This window comes from Pelodiscus sinensis, chromosome 1 (genome assembly GCF_049634645.1).
Source record: "Pelodiscus sinensis isolate JC-2024 chromosome 1, ASM4963464v1, whole genome shotgun sequence".
In the NCBI taxonomy this organism is placed as follows: Eukaryota; Metazoa; Chordata; order Testudines; family Trionychidae; genus Pelodiscus; species Pelodiscus sinensis.
In genome coordinates this window covers 74,713,908-74,736,750 of record NC_134711.1, presented here as the reverse complement: position 1 = coordinate 74,736,750, position 22,843 = coordinate 74,713,908, and the positions used below count along the sequence as shown (strand labels likewise).

Sequence of the window (22,843 nt, the reverse complement as noted above, 5' to 3'; positions counted from 1 at the left end):
TACATTACGAGGAGGAGCATTAGAAGGAGCATTGCCAGCATATCTAGAGAGGTAGTTATACCCTTTATTTGGCACTGGTGAAGCCACATCTGGAGTAGTGCATCCAATTCTGGGGCCCCCATTATAGAAAGGATGTGGATGCATTCGAGAGGGTCCAGTGGAGTACAAGGGGGTTGGAGCACATGACCTACAAGGAGAGGCTGAAGGATTTGGTCTTTAGTCTGCAGAAGGGAAGAGTGAGGGGGGATTTGAGAGCAGCCTTCAACTACCTAAAGGGAGGATCCAAAGAGGATGGAGAGAGGCTGTTTTCAGTGGTGACAGATAGCAGAACAAGGAGCAATGGTCACAAGTTGCAGTGGGGAGGTGTAAGTTGGATATTAGGAAAAACTATTTCACTAGGAGGGTTGTAAAGCACTGGAATGGGTTACTTAGGGTGTTGCTGGAATCTCCATCCCTAGAGGTTTTTATATCCTGCCTTGACAAAGCCCTGGCTGGGATGATTTAGTTAGGGTTGGTCCTGCTTTGGGCAGGGGGTTGGACTTGACATCTTGAGGTCTCTTTCAGCCCTAGGATTCTATGATTATTTGAAATATTTATATGAGAAGATTGCACTTATAGATTTTAATCTATGTATAGGAAAGGAAGTAGATTTTCAAAAACACTGAGGTTTTGTATGAGCTACTGTGTTTCTGCTCATCTTCATTCATCTCCCTTATGAATTTTGCAATGCTCAATAAATACATTCATAATATCATAAAAAATTATATTGATTCCCAAATACAACCCCCTCTCCTCCAAAAAAACAAACCCCAAATGAAACCGAAAACACAGGGAATGCTGTCTGCATACTCCACTTCTAAGGGTATGTCTACACTACAGAGCTAATTCGAACTAACTTATTTCAAATTAGTTAATTCAAAATAAGCTAATTTGAAATAATGCATCTAGACCCAAAAACTAATTCGAATTAGCGTTTTGCTCATTTGAAATAGCGTGTCCACACTGATTGGATGCTGGGTCGCATTTAAGGGCAGCTGAAACCGGTTCTGGCAGGGCATCAGGAGGGAGCTGAAAGGGGGATGAAGGGGAGGAAGGGAAGGGAAAGCTCAGGGTTGGGGGTCCTGCTGGCTCTCCCATCTCGCAGCACTGTCGGTGCAGGGGCGTCGGCGGGGAGTGGGTGTGGAGGGTGGGGCAAGAGGGACAGGGGGTGCAGAGGAAGCGTGAGGAGGAGCGGGGTGGGAGGAGGAGCAAGAGCTGGGGCAGCCGCAGGGGCTGGAGCAGGAGGAGACAGGAACCCGTCCACCAGGGTCTGGAGGTGACCTCTAAGGGCATGGCCCTGCTCCTCCAGCTCCTCCAAGATCCGCTGCCGCAGCTGCAAGTCCTCCCGAGAAACCTTACGTAGCACAAATCAAGCTGGCTCTATGCTCCCCAGCACCTCTTGTATGGGATTAAATAGGCACATTGGGAATGCAAGGGGCAGGATAGATAGTTGGCGCTTCAGTAAGCACAGCTGCATGTGACTGGCCCATGGTCAAGAAAATGGAGATATCAGTTTAGCAGCATCTTTCCCTCCCACCTTCTCAACTATACCAGCTGAAAACTCAGCACAGTTGAGGACTAAGCTCTAATGAAAGTTCCAGAAAAAAAGGCTTAACAGTGGTAAAAAACCTCTGCACTATTTTATCTTATTGTTTTATATAATAAGAAAGAGGATTCACATATTAAGTACCAAGAAAGGAAAAGTCAGATAGAAATCATGGTTTTAAATTTTCTTATTACTTTCATGGAGTTTTGAATTAGAATACATTTTTTAAAGTATTGTTAAAATGCAATCACTGACAAAATACCGCAGAACTAGTAGGCATAAAGGATATGAATTTTAACCCTGATTATGTGACAATAAGAGTCAAAACTTTTTTATGAAAAAGTACATAGGAGGTCACCAGAAAAGACAAAGGGTTTGTCTACATAACAAGTTACTGCACTGCAAGCCAGGGTGTAATATATAGCATCCTATGCTTTGAAGTATCATCCAGGAGTTTTAATGCACTGAAGCAGTGTCCACACAGGATGCTATTGCATGAAAAGCTATTGTACTGTAGATTCACAGCGCAATAGCTTCTTAGGTAGACAAACATTTAATAAAACATAATAGTTGTAAGATTTTATCCTATTGGAAATTATTTTGAAGACTAATATTTCAGATTAATATTATTCAGAAATGGAACTGGGTTTTTATGGCAAATATTTGACATTTATAACTTACTTTTCTACTTTGTTCTCAACATGCTGAAGATTCTCTCTCTCATTACTTGCAATGATTCTCTCTCTGAACGTATTTCTTGTAGAAGGAGCTGATATTTTATCTTTGCTCTCCCCTCTGTGACTGATGCTACATTCAGTACTTTTCTTCTTTATTTTGTGCTCTTGATTACTTTTCTTTTCAGGCACAGGTACGGAGGAGTTAATGAACATAGGCGGAATGTGGCCTGTAGTAATCCATCTTTCAGAAGGATTCAACAAGCCCTGCTTATTTTCCTTTGCACCAGCGATAAAGAGGTTATTTTGCTCTAGCCTGTCGGTGGCTGTTTGCTTCAAATGATGTTGCTGTGCTTCTGGTTCATCTCTGTCAGCAACGTTTAGGTCTCCATATTCATGTGCATATCGGTGTTCATTACTAAGTTTCATCAGCTTCTTAAAATACCAACATTGACTCTGTGCAGCATCCAAGGAAGAAGCATTTCTTGAAAAAAAGATAAAAATGTAATTACATTTATTTTAGATAATAATCAGAATTATGTTATATTAAATCAACTGTGGCTTTATTTTCTAATGTACATAAAACCATATACTGGATGAGTTTATACATACATACCATTGTGAACATGAAGTACTAAATTACTCCTGCTTTAAAGCCAATTTATAATATTCTTAAATGGTTTCCTTTTCCCTCTTTATTTTTCCAATATATTAACTACACTAACACACGTTAGTTTGCTTATTTTACTGTACCAGTAGCTTGATTAGAAAATTATTTTTTCTTGGTTTTCAGACTTGGGTTTGAAATCTGTACTGGAATATCTATTTCTTTGCAAATGTTAGTGCAATTAGGAGCATATAGTTAAGCAAATTCTACAAGATTTGAGGTTATTTTAACCTTATAAAGCTATACTAAAATAGGAACTAAACAAGACAAAATATTAAATATTTCTGAATCTAGAATAAAACATAACTCAGACTCCAAACAAGAAGACTCAATTTTTAATGAGGTTCTAAAAGAGAATGAAGGATAAATTAAAAGAATAGAGAATAAAATAATTGAAAGAATAGAGAAGATTCTACAGTGAAATACTATGGCCATTTCACCAACATCAATGTGGGATAGCCGGGAAAGGAGCACAACACCCGTGTCTTTCGAAATTCCTGCCTCTTCAGAAAGATGCACAGTGGCACTTTTTTCCCAGATAGGAAAATCAGAGTCAGAGAGGTGTCAATGCCAGTAGTGATGCTTGGCAACCCAGCCTATCCCTTGCTCCAGTGGCTGATGAAGCTGTACAGAGGCAGCCTGGACCCTAGCAAGGAGGAGTTCAACAACAGGCTAAGCAGGTGCAGAATGGTGTTCAAATGTGAATTTGGACATTTAAAGGGAAAGTTTAGGAGTCTCCTGACTCAGCTGGACCCAGAGAACACAACTTTCCCTTTGTGATAGCAGTGTGTTAGGTGTTCCATCATCTGTGCAAGAGCAAGAGTTGACTAGGAGAATGGGGGACTGAGATAGAGCACCTAGCCAGAGACTTTGAGCAGCTGGACACTAGCATGATAAGGAAAGCACAGTAAGTGACAGTGCAAATCAGATAGGCCTTGAAGGACAGTTTTGTTATAAAAAGCCTCCATTGAAACTCTGCATGTGGCTCTCCACAAGTTACCCATGCATTTTCAGTGTTTGCCTTTAATCCCCCCCCCCACACACACACACACTTCCCCTGACGTTCAACCAATAAAGAGACCATTGTTCAAAGAACGGGAGTTTTTATTTGGAGAAAACAGCAGGGAAAGGAACGAAGTGGGAACTAGAAGGTGAGGGGGGACTCAGGAATGCAAGTGGGACTGTCTTCTACATCTCAAGGGTCTGGAGGATACGGCTACCACATGAGTTTCCTCACCCTCTGATGACCCCTGGCGAAGAAGCAACTGGGCTGGGGAAGGAGGGACTAGGGTTGTCATCGGGGTGTATGGGGTTCTAGGAAGAGGTCCCCTGCAGACATGATACCAGACACTCTATCACAGTGGTCACAGAGGCAAACATGGTCTCCTACTGCCTCGCCTACTGCTGCCTGGCAGATCATCTCTTGTGGCGCTCTGCAATCTGGTCCAGTTGCTCTGCCTGCATCTTCTCCACGAGGTAGTGCATGCTGTCCATCTGCTCATGGGACATGTCCTCCCCTGTCCACTTTCACCCAGAGGTCTGAACCAGGTGGGCAAATGCTGTAGGAGGGGGAATTCACATTGAGCTGGCTGCTGTCCCAGCTGCAAAGAAAAGTTACAAGGGCAGAATTTACAGCAGATACCTTAAAGCCTAACCCTAATCTGTTAGCCTACACCAAAGGTCTCTGTAAAGACAATGGTGCAATGTTCCATGCAAGGCCAAATGTTTGCTTTAAAGTGGGCACTTTACAGCAAGTGCTCAGACTTCTCAGGGGAGCATCAGGATGCACTCGGTTCAGAGGTAGGCAGGCATGGTAAGGATCCAGCCAGGGCAGTAGCCTGTAGGCAGGAGGCGGGGAACAGAGGGTGGCTTGCTGCTGTATCCAGCACACGTTGAGTCAAGCTCATGTTGAGTCCAGCACATATGGCTTTCCGAGACAGTGCTACTTTCCCAGCCAGAGCAGGAGCCTGCAGGTGAGGGGACGTGAGGAGGTAGGGCAGGAGAGGGCGGATTGCTGCTGAGTCTGGCACATGCTAGGTCCAACACATGTGGCTTCCTGGGGACAGGGAAATGTGTGCCCAGAACACATGGCTTCCTAAGTAGAGTGTGCTAATATGTTCTCTTCCTCCTTCTTCCAGGTTGCCACGTGAGATATCAGTCTTCTCAGAATCACACAGAGTGATCAGGAGTGAATGCTGATTGAATGTGACTATAAATCTGGGCAATGCTTTGTGGTTCAATGATACCAAGCCATTTACTAGTGGCTTGGCATGGGAAGGTGTCCTACTGAAGAGGACGGCATAAGGCTGGCCTCCCCAAAAACCTTGTGAGACGGATTAAAGAGGTCCTCTGTGAGAGCATCATGGATCTGTGCAGGCAAGACTCCCACTCCACTTGCAGACACATTAACAAGCTGATCCAGGTCCTCATGCTGTGTAGGCATAGAGGACATCACACATCACACCCAATTGCCTTCACCCGTGGGTAGTTAGAAAAAGTTTGTGAACTCACCAAAAGTGCCTTCTCTGGGGTTGATGCTGGATTAGTACATGTAATGGGAGGAGGGGATGGGCTCCAACATCATGACTAGCACCTGGTTCTTGGGGACTGCCAGCAGGCTAGTCTCCTCCTTCTGCCCCTCTGTCAGCACGGTGTCCTCCAAGCTGATTCCAGGCATGTCTTGGCTGGACTCCATGACCATGCCAGGGACGATGACCAGATCCTTCCTCAAAATGGCATCCAGCTGCTGTGGCTAGCAAAGTAGCACTATCCCGGGAAGTCATGTGTGTCAGACCCAATGTGTGCTCGACCCAAAGTCTGCTGGACACAACAGCAAGCAACCCTTTGCCACCACCCCCCTGCTTGGAGGCTCCTGCCCTGGCTGGCCCCTTACCATGTCTGCCTGCTACCAAACCGAGTGCATTCCGATCCTCCCCTGAGAAATCTGAGCACTTGCTGTAAAGTGCCTTGCACAGAACACATCACTATTGTCTTTACAGAGACCTTCAGTGTAGGCTAACAGATTAGGGTTAGGCATAACATAAGGTATCTGCTGTAAATTCTGCCCTTCTAACTTTTGCTCTTGTAATGGCATCCAGCTGACGTGCTGCACCAGACTGTCTGCTTGCCTCCTTTTCCTTGTGGTAGGACTGCCTCAGCTCCTTGATTTTCACTCGGCACTGCTGGGTGTCCCAGGGATAGCCTTTAGCCACCAGGCAGCTTGCAATTTTGTGGTAAATGTCGGCATTCCTATTGCTGGTTCGGAGTTTGGAGAGTTTACTGTTTTATTTCTTTATTCCCATAATGGAGCTTTCCTGTCATTTTCACTATTTTAAATAGTTACTATTCATAAGGTTTTCAGTGTCCATCAATATCCATTACTGCAATTGATGTGTTGTGTTTTTTAATATTGCTATTTATTAGGATGTGTCAAACGACTGTATGTCAGGATTTATTAGAATACAGAAATTTAATTTTTTTAAAACATAATTCTTAAGCATGTTAAAAACAGGGTATTTGAAAGCAGAAAATGCACAATAAATTATTAATTGAGCAGCAATGGTATATTGAAACATGGATTAGAGAACCAACCAGTGATTACTTCTGGCAGATTACATAGTTGAGGTTGTACTTATAGGGACTCATAACTTAGTGAGATGTGAAACAGACAACTTACTCTTTTTTCAATCTGTTCTTGTTCAATGTTATATTAAGTCAGTCAACTTGGAGAAAGTATATGTAAGTATAATAGATGTGCTCTTTAGGCTTTTGGAAGTATGTTTTGTTTAGAGCTTTTTTGTATGGGTGTTTAACTACACTTTCCAATGGTTTTTTAATTATCCATAAACTGTGCTCCAGGCCAAAAATATAACATATAGGTTTATTTAAAAGTTTAAATTGAAAAATTACTAAAGGTCAATTTTTTAAATGTTTCTCAAGTATTATTTGCAAGAAAAGATAGTTAAACTAAAAAGATTTCTTGTGAAAAAATTGGACATGAGAATTATCTACTTTTAACTGATCTCAAACTATCAAAACTTTTTGGTGCATTATAGAACAAACTCTCATAGCTTTAGAATTTTGTTGTATCCTCCCGAATACACCAGAAACTGATATTTCCCGTAAGTTGCTAACTGAAGCTATAGCCCATTTCCCCGCCCCCCAGTTGAGGGCAACATAAAATTCTCTACACTGTAAACAAGTAATAGGCAAATTTTTTAGTAAGGAGACATTCAATCAAGTAGTGAACTGGTGAGGAAGCATCAATGCTTCATCTGCAAAACAAGTCAAGTACCACAGTTAAAAACACGATGGCTATAGAGATGTGAATACTCTTAAAGTGTGCTCTAGGAGTAAGCTAAAAAAAACCCTCCAACACTAAAATCACTCAGTAAAGAAGAAAGACATTATTAAAAAAGTTTTCTTTTGATAAAGTGTTTTTATCTATCTTCTACTGCAAGCCCACATAATATGTAAATATCATTTAAACAGAAGAGGATAGACACTTCATGATATAATATCATGTACAGAAAAAAAGTTACCTGTGGTTGAGATGTAGTGCTCATGCCCATTCCAGTTAGGAGCGTGTGGACTAGCAACATTAAATTTAGATTAATTGGCTAATCAAATAGTTGATGCAATTTGCATATTGACTATTCTATTAGTTGATAAGGGCTTCTCCACCTTTGAAGTGCAGCAACATCCCCAGGGCTGTGTGTTCACTAGTCGTTCACATCCCTAGTGTGTACTCCATGCACAGTATTCAGAAAGGTTTTTTTCCCCCCCCAATCAGTACCCATCAGGTCAATTAGGTGTCTCCTTCAGTCAAGCTTTGTCAACTTGCTGTCACTCAGGTTCCTTCTTGTCAACCTTGCTCCAAGAGATAGTGAATCAGTTTTGGAATGAACATGAACAACACATCTTGAAGAATAACAGTTTTAAAAACCATTTCTTTTTTGAATACTTACTCATATTGATTCCAATTAGGTGACTCCCAAACAGCAGTGAAAGTAACTTAACATTTCTTACAGGTACTGTCCTATTGCAATCCAAGTTCCTGCCAGCTCTTTAAATAACTCCCTGCTGGCTTTTGCTGCTGATCAGCCAGCTCTTGCCATAGTTCCACACCAGGGTGCACCCACTTACTTTCACCTCTGCTCCCAAGCAAGAATTTAGAGGTGGGATTAGAGCTCATAGATTTGCTGATTGCAACATTGCGCTGCTGAAGGCTTCACCATCTCTAGCCTGCTGAGTAACAAAATAATGCAAGGTAAAGGTATGGACTGAGAACCAATTACAGCCCTGCAAATTTCTTGGGTTGGAACGTGGGACAGGAATACAGCTGAGGATGCCTGCACCCTTGTGGAGTCTGCCATCTTCATGGAAACAAATATGTTCAGACTAGCACATCCAGATACATGAAGTAATCCCATGATGAAATTCTTTGAGAAGAGACTGGGAGGCATTTCCAGTCCTTATCATAAGAGGCTGTTCCAAGCAAGACATGGTTTTCCTCTTTCAGAGTCCCTTTCAAGTGCCCCTACTTTAGGCAATGTCTGCCAGAGGCAGGAGGAAAGGGAAAGGGATTTTTTTGTTTATTTAAACAAAGAAATGGAACGAGAGAAATTATCCCCGAAGGGCAACACGAAGCAAAGAAGGGAAATTCAGAGCTAAAATAGAGAAGGAAATTTTTTCTGAAGGTACTGCTGTTGTTCTGACCAAAGCTAACCGTGGTAGAAAAGGAACTGAGGAACAGTTGGCTGCACACGCAGGACAGTTGCTCAGAGCACTGCTACTACAAGTTACCAATTAGACACACAAGGGTGTACAGACACCTAAAATGAAGCACCCACAGGGACGTGTCTTGAAGAAGAGCCTTGAATAGCACAAGTGGAACAAGTGGAATGGGGGGGTACCCCCAGGATTATTACCTACTGACTAAACTAACTACAACTACTAACTACCAGTCCATTTACAGAAAAAAACAGTCTGAAGACTATTAGGATGAAGGCTTGCCAAAGCAAGAGAAAACCAGCATTCTGGCTAATCATCTCAGGTGTAAGAAGGAACTGAACTGGCGAGGAGTCATTAGGGCCCTATGTACAGACCCATGGAGTCATGACTCCAGTAGGTGTCTGAGCTTATCCTATGTAAGCAACTAGGAGGAAAACCTTCCAGATATTGTTCACGTGGTGCACACACTCCTTATTGCAATTGGCATGAGCAAGCACTAGAAGTGAGAATAAATCTCTCTGCAAAAAACAAAAGAACTCCCCCCCCTGCATCCACACCCACATCTTCAACACAAAATGAAAAAAGAGTTAGCATGACAGGATTACTCATATAAGAAAATTCAGAAATAATCTGTAAATATAGCAAGACAATTCAGATCCACTTAATGATGAGAGAATACATCCAACAAACATGTGTAAAATGTTTTCTTTTGAGTGAAGAACTTGACCTTGTGAAACATAAAATGCTATCTAAAGCCCTTCAGAGACTACCTAACATTAAGAGAGTCATTTTCTGGTTTAAGAAATTATTTCAGCCCTTACTGTAAAGCTGTTAATATCTCACAGAAAGGCTTGGAAAGATTTATAGCTTCCTGATTAATCTAGTCCTGTTTCAGCAAAGCACTTAAGCAAGCACTTAACTCTAAGCATATGTATAGCAGGGATGTGAAAGATTATCCGGTAAGCATCACTCTAAATGGGGAATGCTCACTGGTTCCAGTTAACCAATAACCGGTGGGGGCTAGGGCAGCTCCCCTTCTGTCGCAGACACGGGGCTGCTTCAGCTCTGCAGGAGGCCCACTGTAGACAAGGGCTGCTCTTCTCCAGAGCAGCTCCTGTCCGTGGTGGGCCCAGGTGTCCCACAGGCAGGGGCTGTTCCTGTGAAGCAGCCTTTATTTGCAAGGAGCCCAGGTCTGCCATGGACAAGGGCTTCTCTGTTGGGGAGTTCAGAGCCAGCAGGGACAGCCCCAGTCCCAGCTCAGGGGCTGAGAGCTGGCAGCCAGAGGGCTGCTCCAGCCAGGCTGGAGCTGTCCCTAGTCTGGATCCCACTTACTGGTTAAACGATTAATCGTTAGGTCAACTGATTAAGCAAGCATTTAACTTCAAGCATATGTATAGTAGGGATGTGAAAGATTAACCGGTAAGCATCACTCTAAATGGGGAATGCTCACTGATTCCAGTTAACCAGTAGCAGTGGACTGCTCCAGTCCTGCAGGGGGCCCACTGTGAAAAGGGGCTGGTCTCACCGTGATTTAACTGGGATTTTTCATCCCTAATGTGTAATCCCGTTAATTTTTACCTTAACTATAATCCATTTACAATTAAGCACAGTTTTGAGTACTTCTGTACTTTACTGAACTGAAGCTTCTATTCCTATACAAGAGATCAAAGAATTCATGAATGGATTGAGAAATACAAATCATGGATTTCTGCTTCATTTTATTAAATATATACAAATGTGTGTTCCTGAGAAATAGCTAAAAACAAATATTTTGTATAGGATATTGGTAATAATATGCAGTTCATAATTCATATCACAAGTATTTTATGTTAATACAATCTATACCCCCCTTGTGAATCATATAGCCTACTGCATGAAAGTTTCAACCCAGAAATGTAGATGTAGCCCCAGAATGAACACACTGGAGTGATTCCAGAGACTAATTAGCACAACAAAGCCCAAACGAGATCTTACATCAAGATAACACAAACTTGTAAAAATTCTGTACAAAAATAAACTTGCAACAAATTTTTAAAAAGCAGTTTTAAAAAGCAACATTTATAATATGAGGTGCATGTTAATACTGTACATTTTATTTATATAAACACTTATGTGCAAGCGTGAAAATACACACGCACCCATCCACGCAAAAAATATCACCAGCTTCTTGGTTTTTGAAAGGCCATGACATTTCAGTGTTAAACAAGTGAATTATTTGCATTGATACAGCCATTTCTTGGAGTATGTATGTATCAGAACTAAATTCATGATCAGTTATGCTGGGGAATGTTTTCTTCGTATTTCTACATTATTTCCTTGCAAGTAGATCTCAATCTCATGAATTCATTTAAGAAAATATTTACTACACAACAGCTGGTCAATGTGCAAAGCATCAAGTTTGGAGGTATGAGAGATTCTTCCCTCGCAAAAACTTAGAGCTCTACCTATGCATCACCAATCTTTTGTAATATTATCAACATTTCTAAGAAAAGATAATATGGAAAAGAACCTCACTGTGCCTTTAATAACAATCAATTTAATCTCATCTTGGGCCACAAATAATAAAATATATTAATAACTATTATAATTGAATGGGCCATTAGAGTACAATGTTAAACTTGGCTTAAACTTGTTTGGTTCTCATAAATTTAACCTGGACTCTGTCATGTCTAGGTAAACTTATTTTGAGGAATATTATAATATCTCTGTAATAATCTCTCTGTTATTATTACTGTTATACATATTCTACTCCTAACATAATTTATATTCCCAGACAGAAGCTTAAGTAAAATGCAGGAAAACAATGGCAAAGTATACTAAAGCATGCTTTTGAAAATAATTATATTTGCAAAATAAGAATTAAGATATCTACCCTTGTTCAGCGATCTTCTTTCTTACTATGGCAATTTCTTCAATCTGGGCTTGACAAAAATTCAAAAAGCTTCCTGGTTTTGACACTTTGATTCTTTCACTTGAGAGTTTTGCAGGATAATTCAGGTTTTCACCATTAAGAAATTGCAAACAAGGAAGTATTTTAAGTAGGGAACACCTTTTTAAAAGAGGAGAGAACAAGCCATTGTTAGCATTATAGAAAAACTTGCATTTTAGAACCCAAAGTCTAGAAATCTCCATCACAACTACATAAAGAGATTGACTTTTAAGTATATTATATTTTCTAAAGATTTTGGAATTCCTGAAATTGTTTATATAACATTTCTATATCTTATTTTATATTTACTAGGGTTGTCAAGCACTTGAAATTAAGTGTGATCAATCACACAATTAAAATTATTCATAACTAATATCACTGTTAATAATAGAATGTCATTTATTTAAAAGTTTTTGTGGGTTTCCTACATTTTCAAATACAGGTTGTACATCCCTTAACTGGGATTCTCTGGTCTGGGCCATGGGGCAGGAGCAGCAGGGGGGCGGTGATTCAGCTGGGAGCCCCGTATTGAGGGAGGGGGACACGGAGGGGCAGGCGGTGCAGCAGGGAGCTCTGGCCCCTGTGTCTAAGTGGTAGCGGAGGCCCGGCAGCAGCTGCAGAGCGCCAGCTGTGGAGTTTGGGAGCCAGCAGCAGCAGCCACGGAGCTCTGGCCCCTGCCATGGTGCTCAAGGGCTAACAGTGGCATCCAGTTTGTTCCAGCCCCAGCTGCAGAGTTCAGTGGCTGACAGAAGCAGCCAGAGAGCTCTGGCCCCGGCCCCGGTGGCAGCCAACAATGGCAGCTAAGTTGCTTTGGCCCAGGCCACTGAGCCCTGGCCCTGGAGCTCTGGCCTGGGGAGCCACAGCCGGGCAGGCAGTAGCAGGACAGGGTTGGAGCCCAACCTGGGTACATAGGGTGCCGGACGAGGGAGGTCCAACTTGTATATTGATTTCAGTTACAATATAGAATACAGAGTGTGCAGTGACCACTTTATATTTATTTCTCATTACAAATATTTGCACAATAAAAAATGAAAAAAAAACTGTGTTTGAATTCCCATGTTGCAAGTATTGTAGTGCAATCTCTTTATTGTGAAAGTTAAGTATACATATGTGAAACTCTCCACTACATTCAAAAACAGAACAAATGTAGAGCCTACAAATCCACTCATTTTTACTTCTTGTTCAGTCACTCATTCACACAAACGAGTTAAATTTGCAAGAGAAAATGCTTCCCATTTCTTGTTTACAATGTCATCTGAAAGTAAGAACATGTTTTCAAATAGCACTGTTCTGGTTAATCAAGTGAGCAAACTGCAATTAATTGACAGTTCTAACATTTACTGGTTCATTACTGGAAAAATTACTCTTAGGAAACCACACATTTAACACGAAAAATAATTTCTTAGCAGTGATTCTTAATACTTTGTAATACTTAACACTTTACTAGATGAAATCCTGGGCACAATGAAGTCAGTGACAAAAATCCCAATTCAGAAGGGCTTGGCTGTCATCTATTACCTTTAATAACTTCATTAATACCTGAAATAATTTTGAGGGCTTTTTAAACATAGGCAACTGATTAGCAGGCAATACAAAAATTATATTATGATGGATTAATATAGCACTAGCTGACCTGAGACTTTTGGAGACAAACCAAAAACATTTCATAGACTGTGAATGTAAATGATATTGCCAAGACAACTTAGCCTGATGAGCAGTTTCAGGAAATGTCTCCATGGAACAACAGGGGCATTGCAAGTTATGAATGAGGGGAAAATAGCAAAGAAGATGCTTTGCACTACAGCAAATTCTAGTGCTGTTAGTCACACGCTTTTATGAGAATTAACGGATGTTTTCTTCTCCAATCCTAGTCACTAGAGTAAGTCCCTGTTTCTGTATATATCTAAATGGAACTCTCACTAACTTCAAATAAAACAGGACTATGTTAATTCACCTGCTTTATTAAAACACCTTAGGTAGCTATTGGAATTGATTTTTAGTTTTCTAAAAGACCTATTTTTGAACATATTCAGAAATGTGTAACAACTGACTCAATAGATTTATGGGATTAAAATGGCCTCATAGCATGAAGTCCATCCTAGAAGAAAATAGGTTGTACCAGTGACAACAGAAGGCGGAGGACTAACAGACTTCCTAGGCAGCCCTTTCACTGGGATAGTCTGGCACACAGATGTTAAGAACACTTTTTATATGTATCATATTCACCAATTAAACCTCATGGTATTTAAAATTCTTGGTTAGGAAAATAAAACGTGTATTGTGTACTGATTTCTTATGTTCAATTCAATTTATTTTCAATGTATCAGACTGAAAAGATATCTTAAATTGGTAAAGAATTATTTAAAATTCACTGGGTTAAGGTATAAGTCTGCAATAGCCTTTCCCTTATTTAAACAATGAACAAGCCTGTTCTGTGCTACAGGCATCCTTGACATCAGTTAAAATTATATTACATAATCCGCTGGACCCAAACATTCTTTGACTGCCCCCCTCCCATTTAAAGAAAATAATGTTACTTAGCTGAGAGCATATATGTTAAATTTCATCTGAGAAAATTTCTATGCCAGAGGAGCATTATCCAACACACAGGATTTGCAAAGGTTTTCACAATGCTATCTGATGAAACTATAAAGATTACCTCTCTCTCTCTCTCTCTCTCTCTCTCTCTCTCTGTTGTGGCAAATCTTTTCTAAAATATACTTTTAGAAGGATGATTTTAGATATACTGGCCTAAAGCTTGTAGTGAAGAGCCAGTGTTGAATACTGATACATTTTAAAAGTGCCATATCAAGTTGATTAATACTGAAAGTAGTGTCTCTCAGAGCTATGGGATCTCAACACTCGTTTTTCCAGCTGGGTTTCTCCTGGTGAAGGGCTGAGTCAATATTTCATTTAGTGAAAACTTCCTGGTGAATATTCTGTCACTTAAGAGGCTCTATTAATCATTACTGCAGCGAAACGCATTCCCCAAGGAGGGCTCAGACTGATCCTAGGGTTTAATTTTTAAAAAGCAATTTCTTAGTACTTCAGTTTTGTCGGTGTTATCGCTGGCTGGACATGAAAGTAGAAAACCGATTGGAAAATTTTACAACTAATTCCTTTGCTGGTATCAAGGGGTTATGTAAAGTTCATTGGAACATATTGCCTGAAGTTATAGTTAATGCTGTATTCAACAAATCCATATTTTATACTATCTCAGCCTTTAAATCCTTTAGATAAACGAATCTCTTGTCCAATCATAAAAGCTCGATTGGGTCAAATAGTCTAAGAGGAACCTGAGGTATCAGTTCTTAAAATTAATAGGAATTCCAAAGTAATTTCTTTTTCTGGAAAAATGTCTAAGAAATTAGTTCTCTGAGACATAAAAAATTAAAAACTGTAAATACAGTTTCACATAATGTCACGTGTTCATGAGTAATATTTAATAGGATTTGCATTAAACAAAATAAACTTGTATTTACAGGTATTGTTTGACTGCTTCAAATTCAAAAAATGTGCATGTTTTTCCACTAGAATACTAATCTGAAGTTTGCGAAAAATCTCCTACTAGAAAAAATATATGTACATATTTTTCTCTTTTTATATAACACGTTCAAAGCACAAAACAACCCCACCCCAAATTTCTCACTCCAATAAAGTAAAAAAAATGACAAGTTACTGGGTTAGGGAAACTTGTAGCAATACTGAAGCATAAAGTTTTGTGTTTAACTGTATTGAAGTTATGTAAGAATTGCTAGAAAAGTACAAAAATGTTTACAGAAATGAATATAAATGAATGTTAAAGTAAATGTTTATTCAGACACTGACGTGATCATACAGAAGACTATTATATACAGTTATGCAGTACTGCACTTGAAGGACTACTGCTGAACCATGAACCAAAGCAGAAAAATCACAAGAATATTACGAGCAGCATATTTCTGTGGATTGAAAAGTTTGGCCTCAGAGACTAGGAAAACATAGTTCTAAGTATAGTTCTAAGAAAGGCTTAACAATTACAGTAATTTTTTGTACAATAGTTTAAAAAAAATCTTCAGACACTGCTGCATCTTCAATGACCTTGTGATACCACTTTTGATTAACAATACAAACCAGGCCAGAATCCAACTGCTAAGATCTTTTAATTTTTAAAGTGTTATTAGTCAAAATCATAATCAACTACATTACTCTTATCTCATCTGAAAGTTTCCCTGTTATCTCAAGCCCATTAAAAATGTCAGTATTCTGTGTTAACATCCCTTTCTATACTTAGAGCAATTCTATGCAGGGCTATCAAGCAATTAAAAATAATCATGATTAATTGTGCAATTAATCATGCTGATAAACAATAACAGAATGCTATTTAAATATTTTTGAATGTTTTCTACATTTTCAAATATACTTTCAATTACAACACAGAATACAAAGTGTAAGGCACTCAGAATACAAGTGTAAAATGAACTGAAAAATATTATTTTGCTTATCATTTTTATGGTACAAGTATTTTATGAAAATAATAATATAATGTAGCTTTGTATACAGGCCAGAAAGCAAAGTGAAAGAACCCTGGATTTTATGCAGGATCAGACTGGCCACTCGGGAATCATGTGTCTAAAAAGGTGAAGAAAAGATTTGGAAGAGGGAATTTGTAGATTTCTGGTTCTTTAGGAAACAGCAGGCAAAGAAATGGGGCCAAAAGAACAGAAAAGATGAAAACAAACCCTGCAGACTTGAAGTGCCTTAAGGGTTGGCAGTGCCAAAACATTCACTTTCAAATATGGATTAGGACTATACATCCTAACTGCACAGTGTCCTCTCCTGTTATGGGGCTAAAACAAGACCGAAAGGAGTCAATACAGACATGCTGCTTCAGAAGATGCTACAGGGAAGGCAGTAACTATGGGAAAGGCCCCTTCTCCAAATTAAATAAAGGGTTTCTTAAATATTATTGGACTACCCCAAGGATAAAAATTTGACATTTATGGGTACGAGTTTTCACCTGTTTTCAAATCCTATGTGAAGGAATGAGATGTAATTCCTGATCAAATATCTGGGAGTTCATTAGAAGCTTCGAGCATATAGCGAAAGCAAACATCACTCCACATTACAGAGCGAGAGCCTCGCATCCACTGTGGCTGCTTCATATTCCACAAAGCAGCCAGAAAGATGGCAGATCCAGACCCTTAAAGATTTCCCAACTTTAGGAGAATTCTTGGGTAATACAGAGCTATTAGAGAGGCTACCCAACAACCCTCCCAACTTACAAGATGTGGTCAAGGAAAATATGCACAGTTGACTGTCTGTATTCTGCAGCTGTTGGGATGGCCCTTAATGTTTCTGAAGCTACTCTGCTTTACACGTGAGACTGTCTCAGTCTGAAGTCTGAGAGTTAATACTTTGTCTGCTTCTCTCCCCCATAGTTACACTATGGTCATATCAGCCACAACTGAAGAACTATTCTATATAGCATTGCACATAAAAGCTAATAATCAAAATATTATTTTCTTAATATTTATACAAATGAAAACTACTTTTCATAAGCATTTCACAGCAACCACTCACTGGAAAAATAATAGAAGTGATAAGGGTTTCAGTTATTCAAAGAGATGGAACTACAGGCAGTCCCCGGGTTACATGGATCCGACTTACATCGGATCCCTACTTACAAACGGGGTGAGGCAACCCCGCACTAGCTGCTTCCCCCCAGCAGACCAGGGAGACGCGAAGCTAGCGCCCCCCCCAGCAGACCAGGGAGACGCAGAGCGGCTTTTCTCAGCAGACACCTCAGCTTGAGAATAAAGGACTGAGGGAAGTGAGGTGTGGGAGAATAAAACTGAGCTCTGGAGAAATGTTTGGCTAGAGTTTCCCCTACAATATGTACTAGTTCCGACTTACATACAAATTCAACTTAAGAACAAACCTACAGTCCCTATCTTGTACGTAACCCGGGGACTGCCTGTAGTGAACTTGCCCATTTAAATGTGTATATCAATTTAGAAAGAGAATAGAGATGAAGTGATAGGTATGCTGATGGAAATGTCTCTGCCAGAACAGGTCAATGCACACTCCCTTTTTCTATGCAGTGAAAAGTACTCCACTAAAACATCTTAATTTGTGTATTTAACTTTATAAAGCTATAAAACATTTTAAGACATGTTCTTTACGTTTATTTGGAGTTGGGGGAAACGCTAATTATAAGGGAGAATAAGCTTGACATAATCCCTAACACACACTGGCAAATTTAGTAAAATTCTATATATTTTCATAAGAATCCAGAAATATTGTGCTAAATTTTGTGGTACTTGCTTGAGCAAAGTTTCCATTGATATCAATAGGAATTCTCCCTCAAATACAGAGTGTAGAATTCTGCCTATGTTTTATGCAGTCCCCCCAACACGTGTTATTGCAAGAGATGTGTGTATGTAAATCACAATTCTTTATCATAGTACACCTCTGCTGTTTTTACTTAATTCATTTAGAAATGTCCTACTAGGTTGTTTGCAGAAGTGTTTCTATGAACAAAGAGTTGTGGGTGGGAAAAGCATGTTTTGTGTCAACAATTTTACAACTGAAGAGACAGCTACACGCTTCAGAGTCCTGCATTGTGAGGGAAAGGTATCAGAAGGAAACCGAATGCCTCCATAAAAACAACAATGAAGTCATTAACTTTTTCCCATTCTTTTTATCCAAACTCATTCCCACTTACCTCCATCCAACTTATAGATCTCTGACCAAAAAAACCCAGCTTTGCAGAATACCGCAGCCAGGTTGAAATTTTTGTATTGGGATGAACCAGGATTCCCTGCCCACAAACCCAAATATAACAGCAGTGGTGAAAAATGTTTACTTTTAAGTTGTGGAATTCAAAGTTGGAAGGGAAGGAAAGGGAGGGCAAGGTGCCAGAGTCCACACAATGGCAGGGTCTGGCAGGAGCCAACCTTCACCCAGCACATTATACTAAGACACCATTTCCTGCAGTTCCTATTTGCTGGGAACAGCAATCTGCGGCCATTGGGAGCTGCAAATGTCTGTACCTTCAGAAACACAGGTAAACAAAGTATCTTGCGGCCAGCTAGCTGCTTGTTCTTACAAGCCGCAACTCAGAGTTTGAAAACCCCTGCATCCTCACTGACTTTTATCTGCTCACTCCAGTTGTGGGTGGCAATTAATTAAGTGAGGGAACAGGCTTCTCTTTCTGTCTGATGCTGATAGCAGCAGAGATTTTGGTGGGCAGCTCCCTATAAAACTCAGTACTTCTGATCAGCTTCACTCCCTGCTGAGAAGCATAACAGAACACACACACATACACACACACACACACACACATCCATTCCCAAGCACAAGCCAAGGGGCTAAGCTCTTTTGCTGCTTGAAGTAAACTCCCTATCCTTATCCAACCTCCCTTACCCAGTATGAGTGTGGCCTAAGTGCACATTTCTGGAAGGTCTTAGCTACGTGCATTTGCTAACACTGCCAATCTAGATGCAGAAATGTACACTAACCCGTAACTTCCAGAGCATGCAAGAGAGTTGGAGGGATATTTTTGGCCATTTGTTGAGTGGAGATATATTTATAGCATTTAGATTTAAAACATTATCAGCTATATTCAGAATAACAAAATGTATAGTGTTGATTGCAGTCTCCAGATTTTTTATAAAATTACTGTTTAACTAACTTATATAGTTCAATTTATTTACCATGTGCTTATGTATGAACTTTGGTTGTTTTAGGTTTTGTTGAGCAATGGATATATTGTAAGGGCCAATTACTTGTTTATCTTACCTCCAATTTTTTTCTTGGAGAACTGGATTTCCACTGAGTGATAACTCACTTAATTTATGACATCCACTAAACCATCTGATGACACTGTCAAGATCTATATTACATTAGGGAAGAAAAGGTAAATAGAAAGTTGAATAATTAAGGTGAAACCACGTGTAAAAGCAAACAATTATAGTAAACTAGTATCATTAAGGGTACGTCTAAACTACATGGCTCCGTCGATGGAGCCATGTAGATTTGTTGTTTTGGCAAAGTCAAATGAAGCCGCGATTTAAATGATCGCGGCTTCATTTACATTTACATGGCTGCCGCGCTGAGCCGACAAACAGCTGATCAGCTGTTTGTCGGCTCAGCGCGCTAGTCTGGATGCTCCCCTGCCGACATCAAAGCCCTTTGTCGGCAGCCCCGGTAAACCTCATCCCACGAGGAATAACGGGGATGCCAACAAAGGGCTTTGATGTCGGCAGGGGAGCGTCCAGACTAGCGCGCTGAGCCGACAAACAGCTGATCAGCTGTTTGTCAGCTCAGCGCGGCAGCCATGTAAATGTAAATGAAGCCACGATCATTTAAATCGCGGCTTCATTTGCCTTTGCCTATAATCCTAATCTACATGGCTCCGTCGTCGGAGCCATGTAGTCTAGACACAGCCTAACAGACTGTCACCTCCCATCTGGACTAAAGCAATGCAAGCCACCAGCCCTCAGGAAACTCCAACTAGTACAACATTCCATCATGTATGTCCTCAGCAACATGAACTACCGTGTACATGTCAAACATGTCCTTTGGTGCATACATTGACTTCCCATAGAATAATGAACCAAATTTAAGGTCCTTATCTTTCAAGAGCACAGTAGCCTGTGCCCAGCATATCTCAAAGATCACCAGAAGCTTTGTGATGAAGTTTGATTAAAAACTCTATTCCTGAAGCATAATGAATCTTACTACCATAGGTGTAAAGCTCTTCTATGTGGAAGACAGAGATGTCTCGGAGCAGTTAGGGGGACTCGCTCATCTGAGATGATACAATGAACTCACAAAGTTTACAACTTTTTATTACAAATGCAAGATGCAACCCTTATGTACGTTAAAAAAAAGGAAAAAAGAAAGAAACACAATTCTTCCCCTGGGGAGAGGAGGGCAGAGAGAGAACGTATCACATGTGACAGTTGTTAGCAACATCACTTAGTATAAAACTGAAAAGTGCCAAGATACTTCACTGATGATGGTTGTAACATAATAAAATAGTTCCAGTCATTTTAAGACCTAATTTCTATACATTTTAATAAAAACATAAGTTTATAATATGCTGATTGCATGTTTTCCTAAAAAGTATTGTTTTCATTAATTTTACCTACTCACCTGATAAGCAGTTGTTGCTGATGTTAAGCTTTTCCAAAGACACACATGAAAACAGAGGTGCAAGTTGAGTCAAACTAAAAACAAAACAGAAATTGATGTTAATAAAAAAAGGTACCACTGCTCATTGAAACAGACATTGGGAGTGGTATTGCTGAAATAAGTTTTGAAATACGGTCATGTCAGGGACAGATATAATTTTACTAACTATTCATTTAGCTATCCAAGGTACTCAGACTAATTGCTACTGTTTTCCTTTTAACGTTATAGTGCTTTATAGTATTTTGGATGACATAACATTTCAGCATAGTACATTAGGTGGCTCAGGCTAGTCTACCCATTTTCTCTTTGGTTTTCTTTTCGCTTCATAGATTTTACTCTTTTTAAAAAAAAATGTAGTTCTGATTATTTGAACTCTTCTGTTACTTTTCAGTAACTCACCTTGAGATAGCACCTCTTGCATAGGATTGACAAGGGGCCATGATTCGGGAGAAATAAGGGAAGGTTACTGGCAGCGGTTAAGAAAGAACTAAGGGTACGGCCACCAGCGAGTGCTCATCTATCAAATGTAGTGATTGCAGAATACAGGGGCACGTGCCAGCAGCCGGGAGATTGCCCAATCTGGTGTGCAGCAGCACTGACACACCTGAGGGGAGCACCCATGGGGACCCTCAAAGAAGAAGAAAATCTACGTTTTACTTTTTTTTCCCCTCTCAATTTTCTCTGCCCTTACACTATTTATTTCCATTTCCCTTCTCTAGTAACTCAAATTGCTTTCTAGACCTTAAAAAGATACAAAGCATATACTCTGTAAGCATGCATATACTCTGAAATATCTGCTGCACTCAGATCAAGTAGCTCTGTAGATCCTCTTGTACCTCACTACCTCAAAAAATTCTATCAAAGGTGTGCCAAGTACAAGGACTGATATAGAATTACTCCTCATATGTGAAAGAGTTTCAGAAGGGGAGCCATGTTAGTCTGTAAGCGTACATCTAGACTACATTCTTTTTTTGAAAGGAGATATGCAAATTTGGTGCTAATTCATATATCTTCCAATCGCTTTTTCAAAAGCTTTTTTTTCGAGAAAGAAAGCAGTTTAGATGTGGTTCTTTCGAAAAAACTCTCTTTTTCGAAAGAACCCTGCACACCTCATTTTTTCAGGAAGAAGGGTTCTTTCGAAAAAGGGCTTTTTCCCCCAAAAGAACCACGTCTAAACTGCTTTCTTTTTTGAAAAAAAAAAAAAACAACTTTTGAAAAAGCAATCGGAAGATATGCAAATTAGCATTGAATTTGCATATCTCCTTTCAAAAAAAGAACGTAGTCTAGATGTACCCTAACTGAAAAAATAACAAACAGTCTTGAAGCACCTTTAGGTATGTCTACACTGCCACCCTATTTTGAACTAGTTCAAAGTAGGGTGGCTAATGTAGGCATTCGAACTTGCAAATGAAGCCCGGGATTTAAATATCCCGGGCTTTATTTGCATGTTCCCTGGCGCCGCAATTTTTAAATGCCCCGTAGTTCGAACTACCTGCCGGTGGCTACATGAACTAGGTAGTTCGAATTAAAGCTCCTAATTTGAACTACCGTTAAATCTACATATAAATTTGCACTAGTTTAATGATAAGGGTATTTCAATTGGATTTAGTTAAACCATTGCTAGTTGGTTTGCAAATGCTATTTTTTCATCTTAAGGGTAGCTTATATATTGCTTTATCTTAAACATGAAATGAAGGGATCAAACTAAACTGCTATTTACCATTCTTAAAACCAAAATTAGAGTGTCTATGAACAAACTTGTACTAATTTAGCTAAATCAGTTAAAACTACACATTTGATTAATCTGTTTAAGCTTTTCTATGGACAAGGCTTAAATATCACAGATGGCATTGTGACTGTTGGCAACGTTTTTTTTTTTTTTTTTTTAATAGTAAGGAATGTACTGTGGGGAGGAAAAGTAAATGAACCTATAAATTAGAGTCTACTATGGTCAGAAATCTTTTTTGTATAAAAATGGTATCTACTTATAGACTCACAATCTGTTAGTCAAAGCTGCTCATATGTTGCCAAAATATATATGCTTTTAAAAACATTTATTCCTGCAGTCATTTCAG

General features: G+C 39.7%; 1 protein-coding gene across 5 annotated transcripts in view; it reads right to left on the bottom strand.

Annotated features, from left to right (window-relative positions):
• LRRIQ1 (leucine rich repeats and IQ motif containing 1) overlaps window positions 1-22,843 on the bottom strand; it is a 172,978-nt gene that overhangs the window by 101,393 nt on the left and 48,742 nt on the right. For all 5 annotated transcript variants that reach the window (XM_014568997.3, XM_075932613.1, XM_075932608.1 and 2 more), the window contains 4 exons: window positions 20,730-20,803; window positions 19,371-19,464; window positions 11,532-11,708; window positions 2,267-2,743 (listed from right to left, as the gene is read on the bottom strand). In XM_014568997.3, coding sequence (XP_014424483.2) covers window positions 2,267-2,743; window positions 11,532-11,708; window positions 19,371-19,464; window positions 20,730-20,803 — 822 coding nt within the window. The remainder of the gene's footprint in view (window positions 1-2,266; window positions 2,744-11,531; window positions 11,709-19,370; window positions 19,465-20,729; window positions 20,804-22,843) is intronic.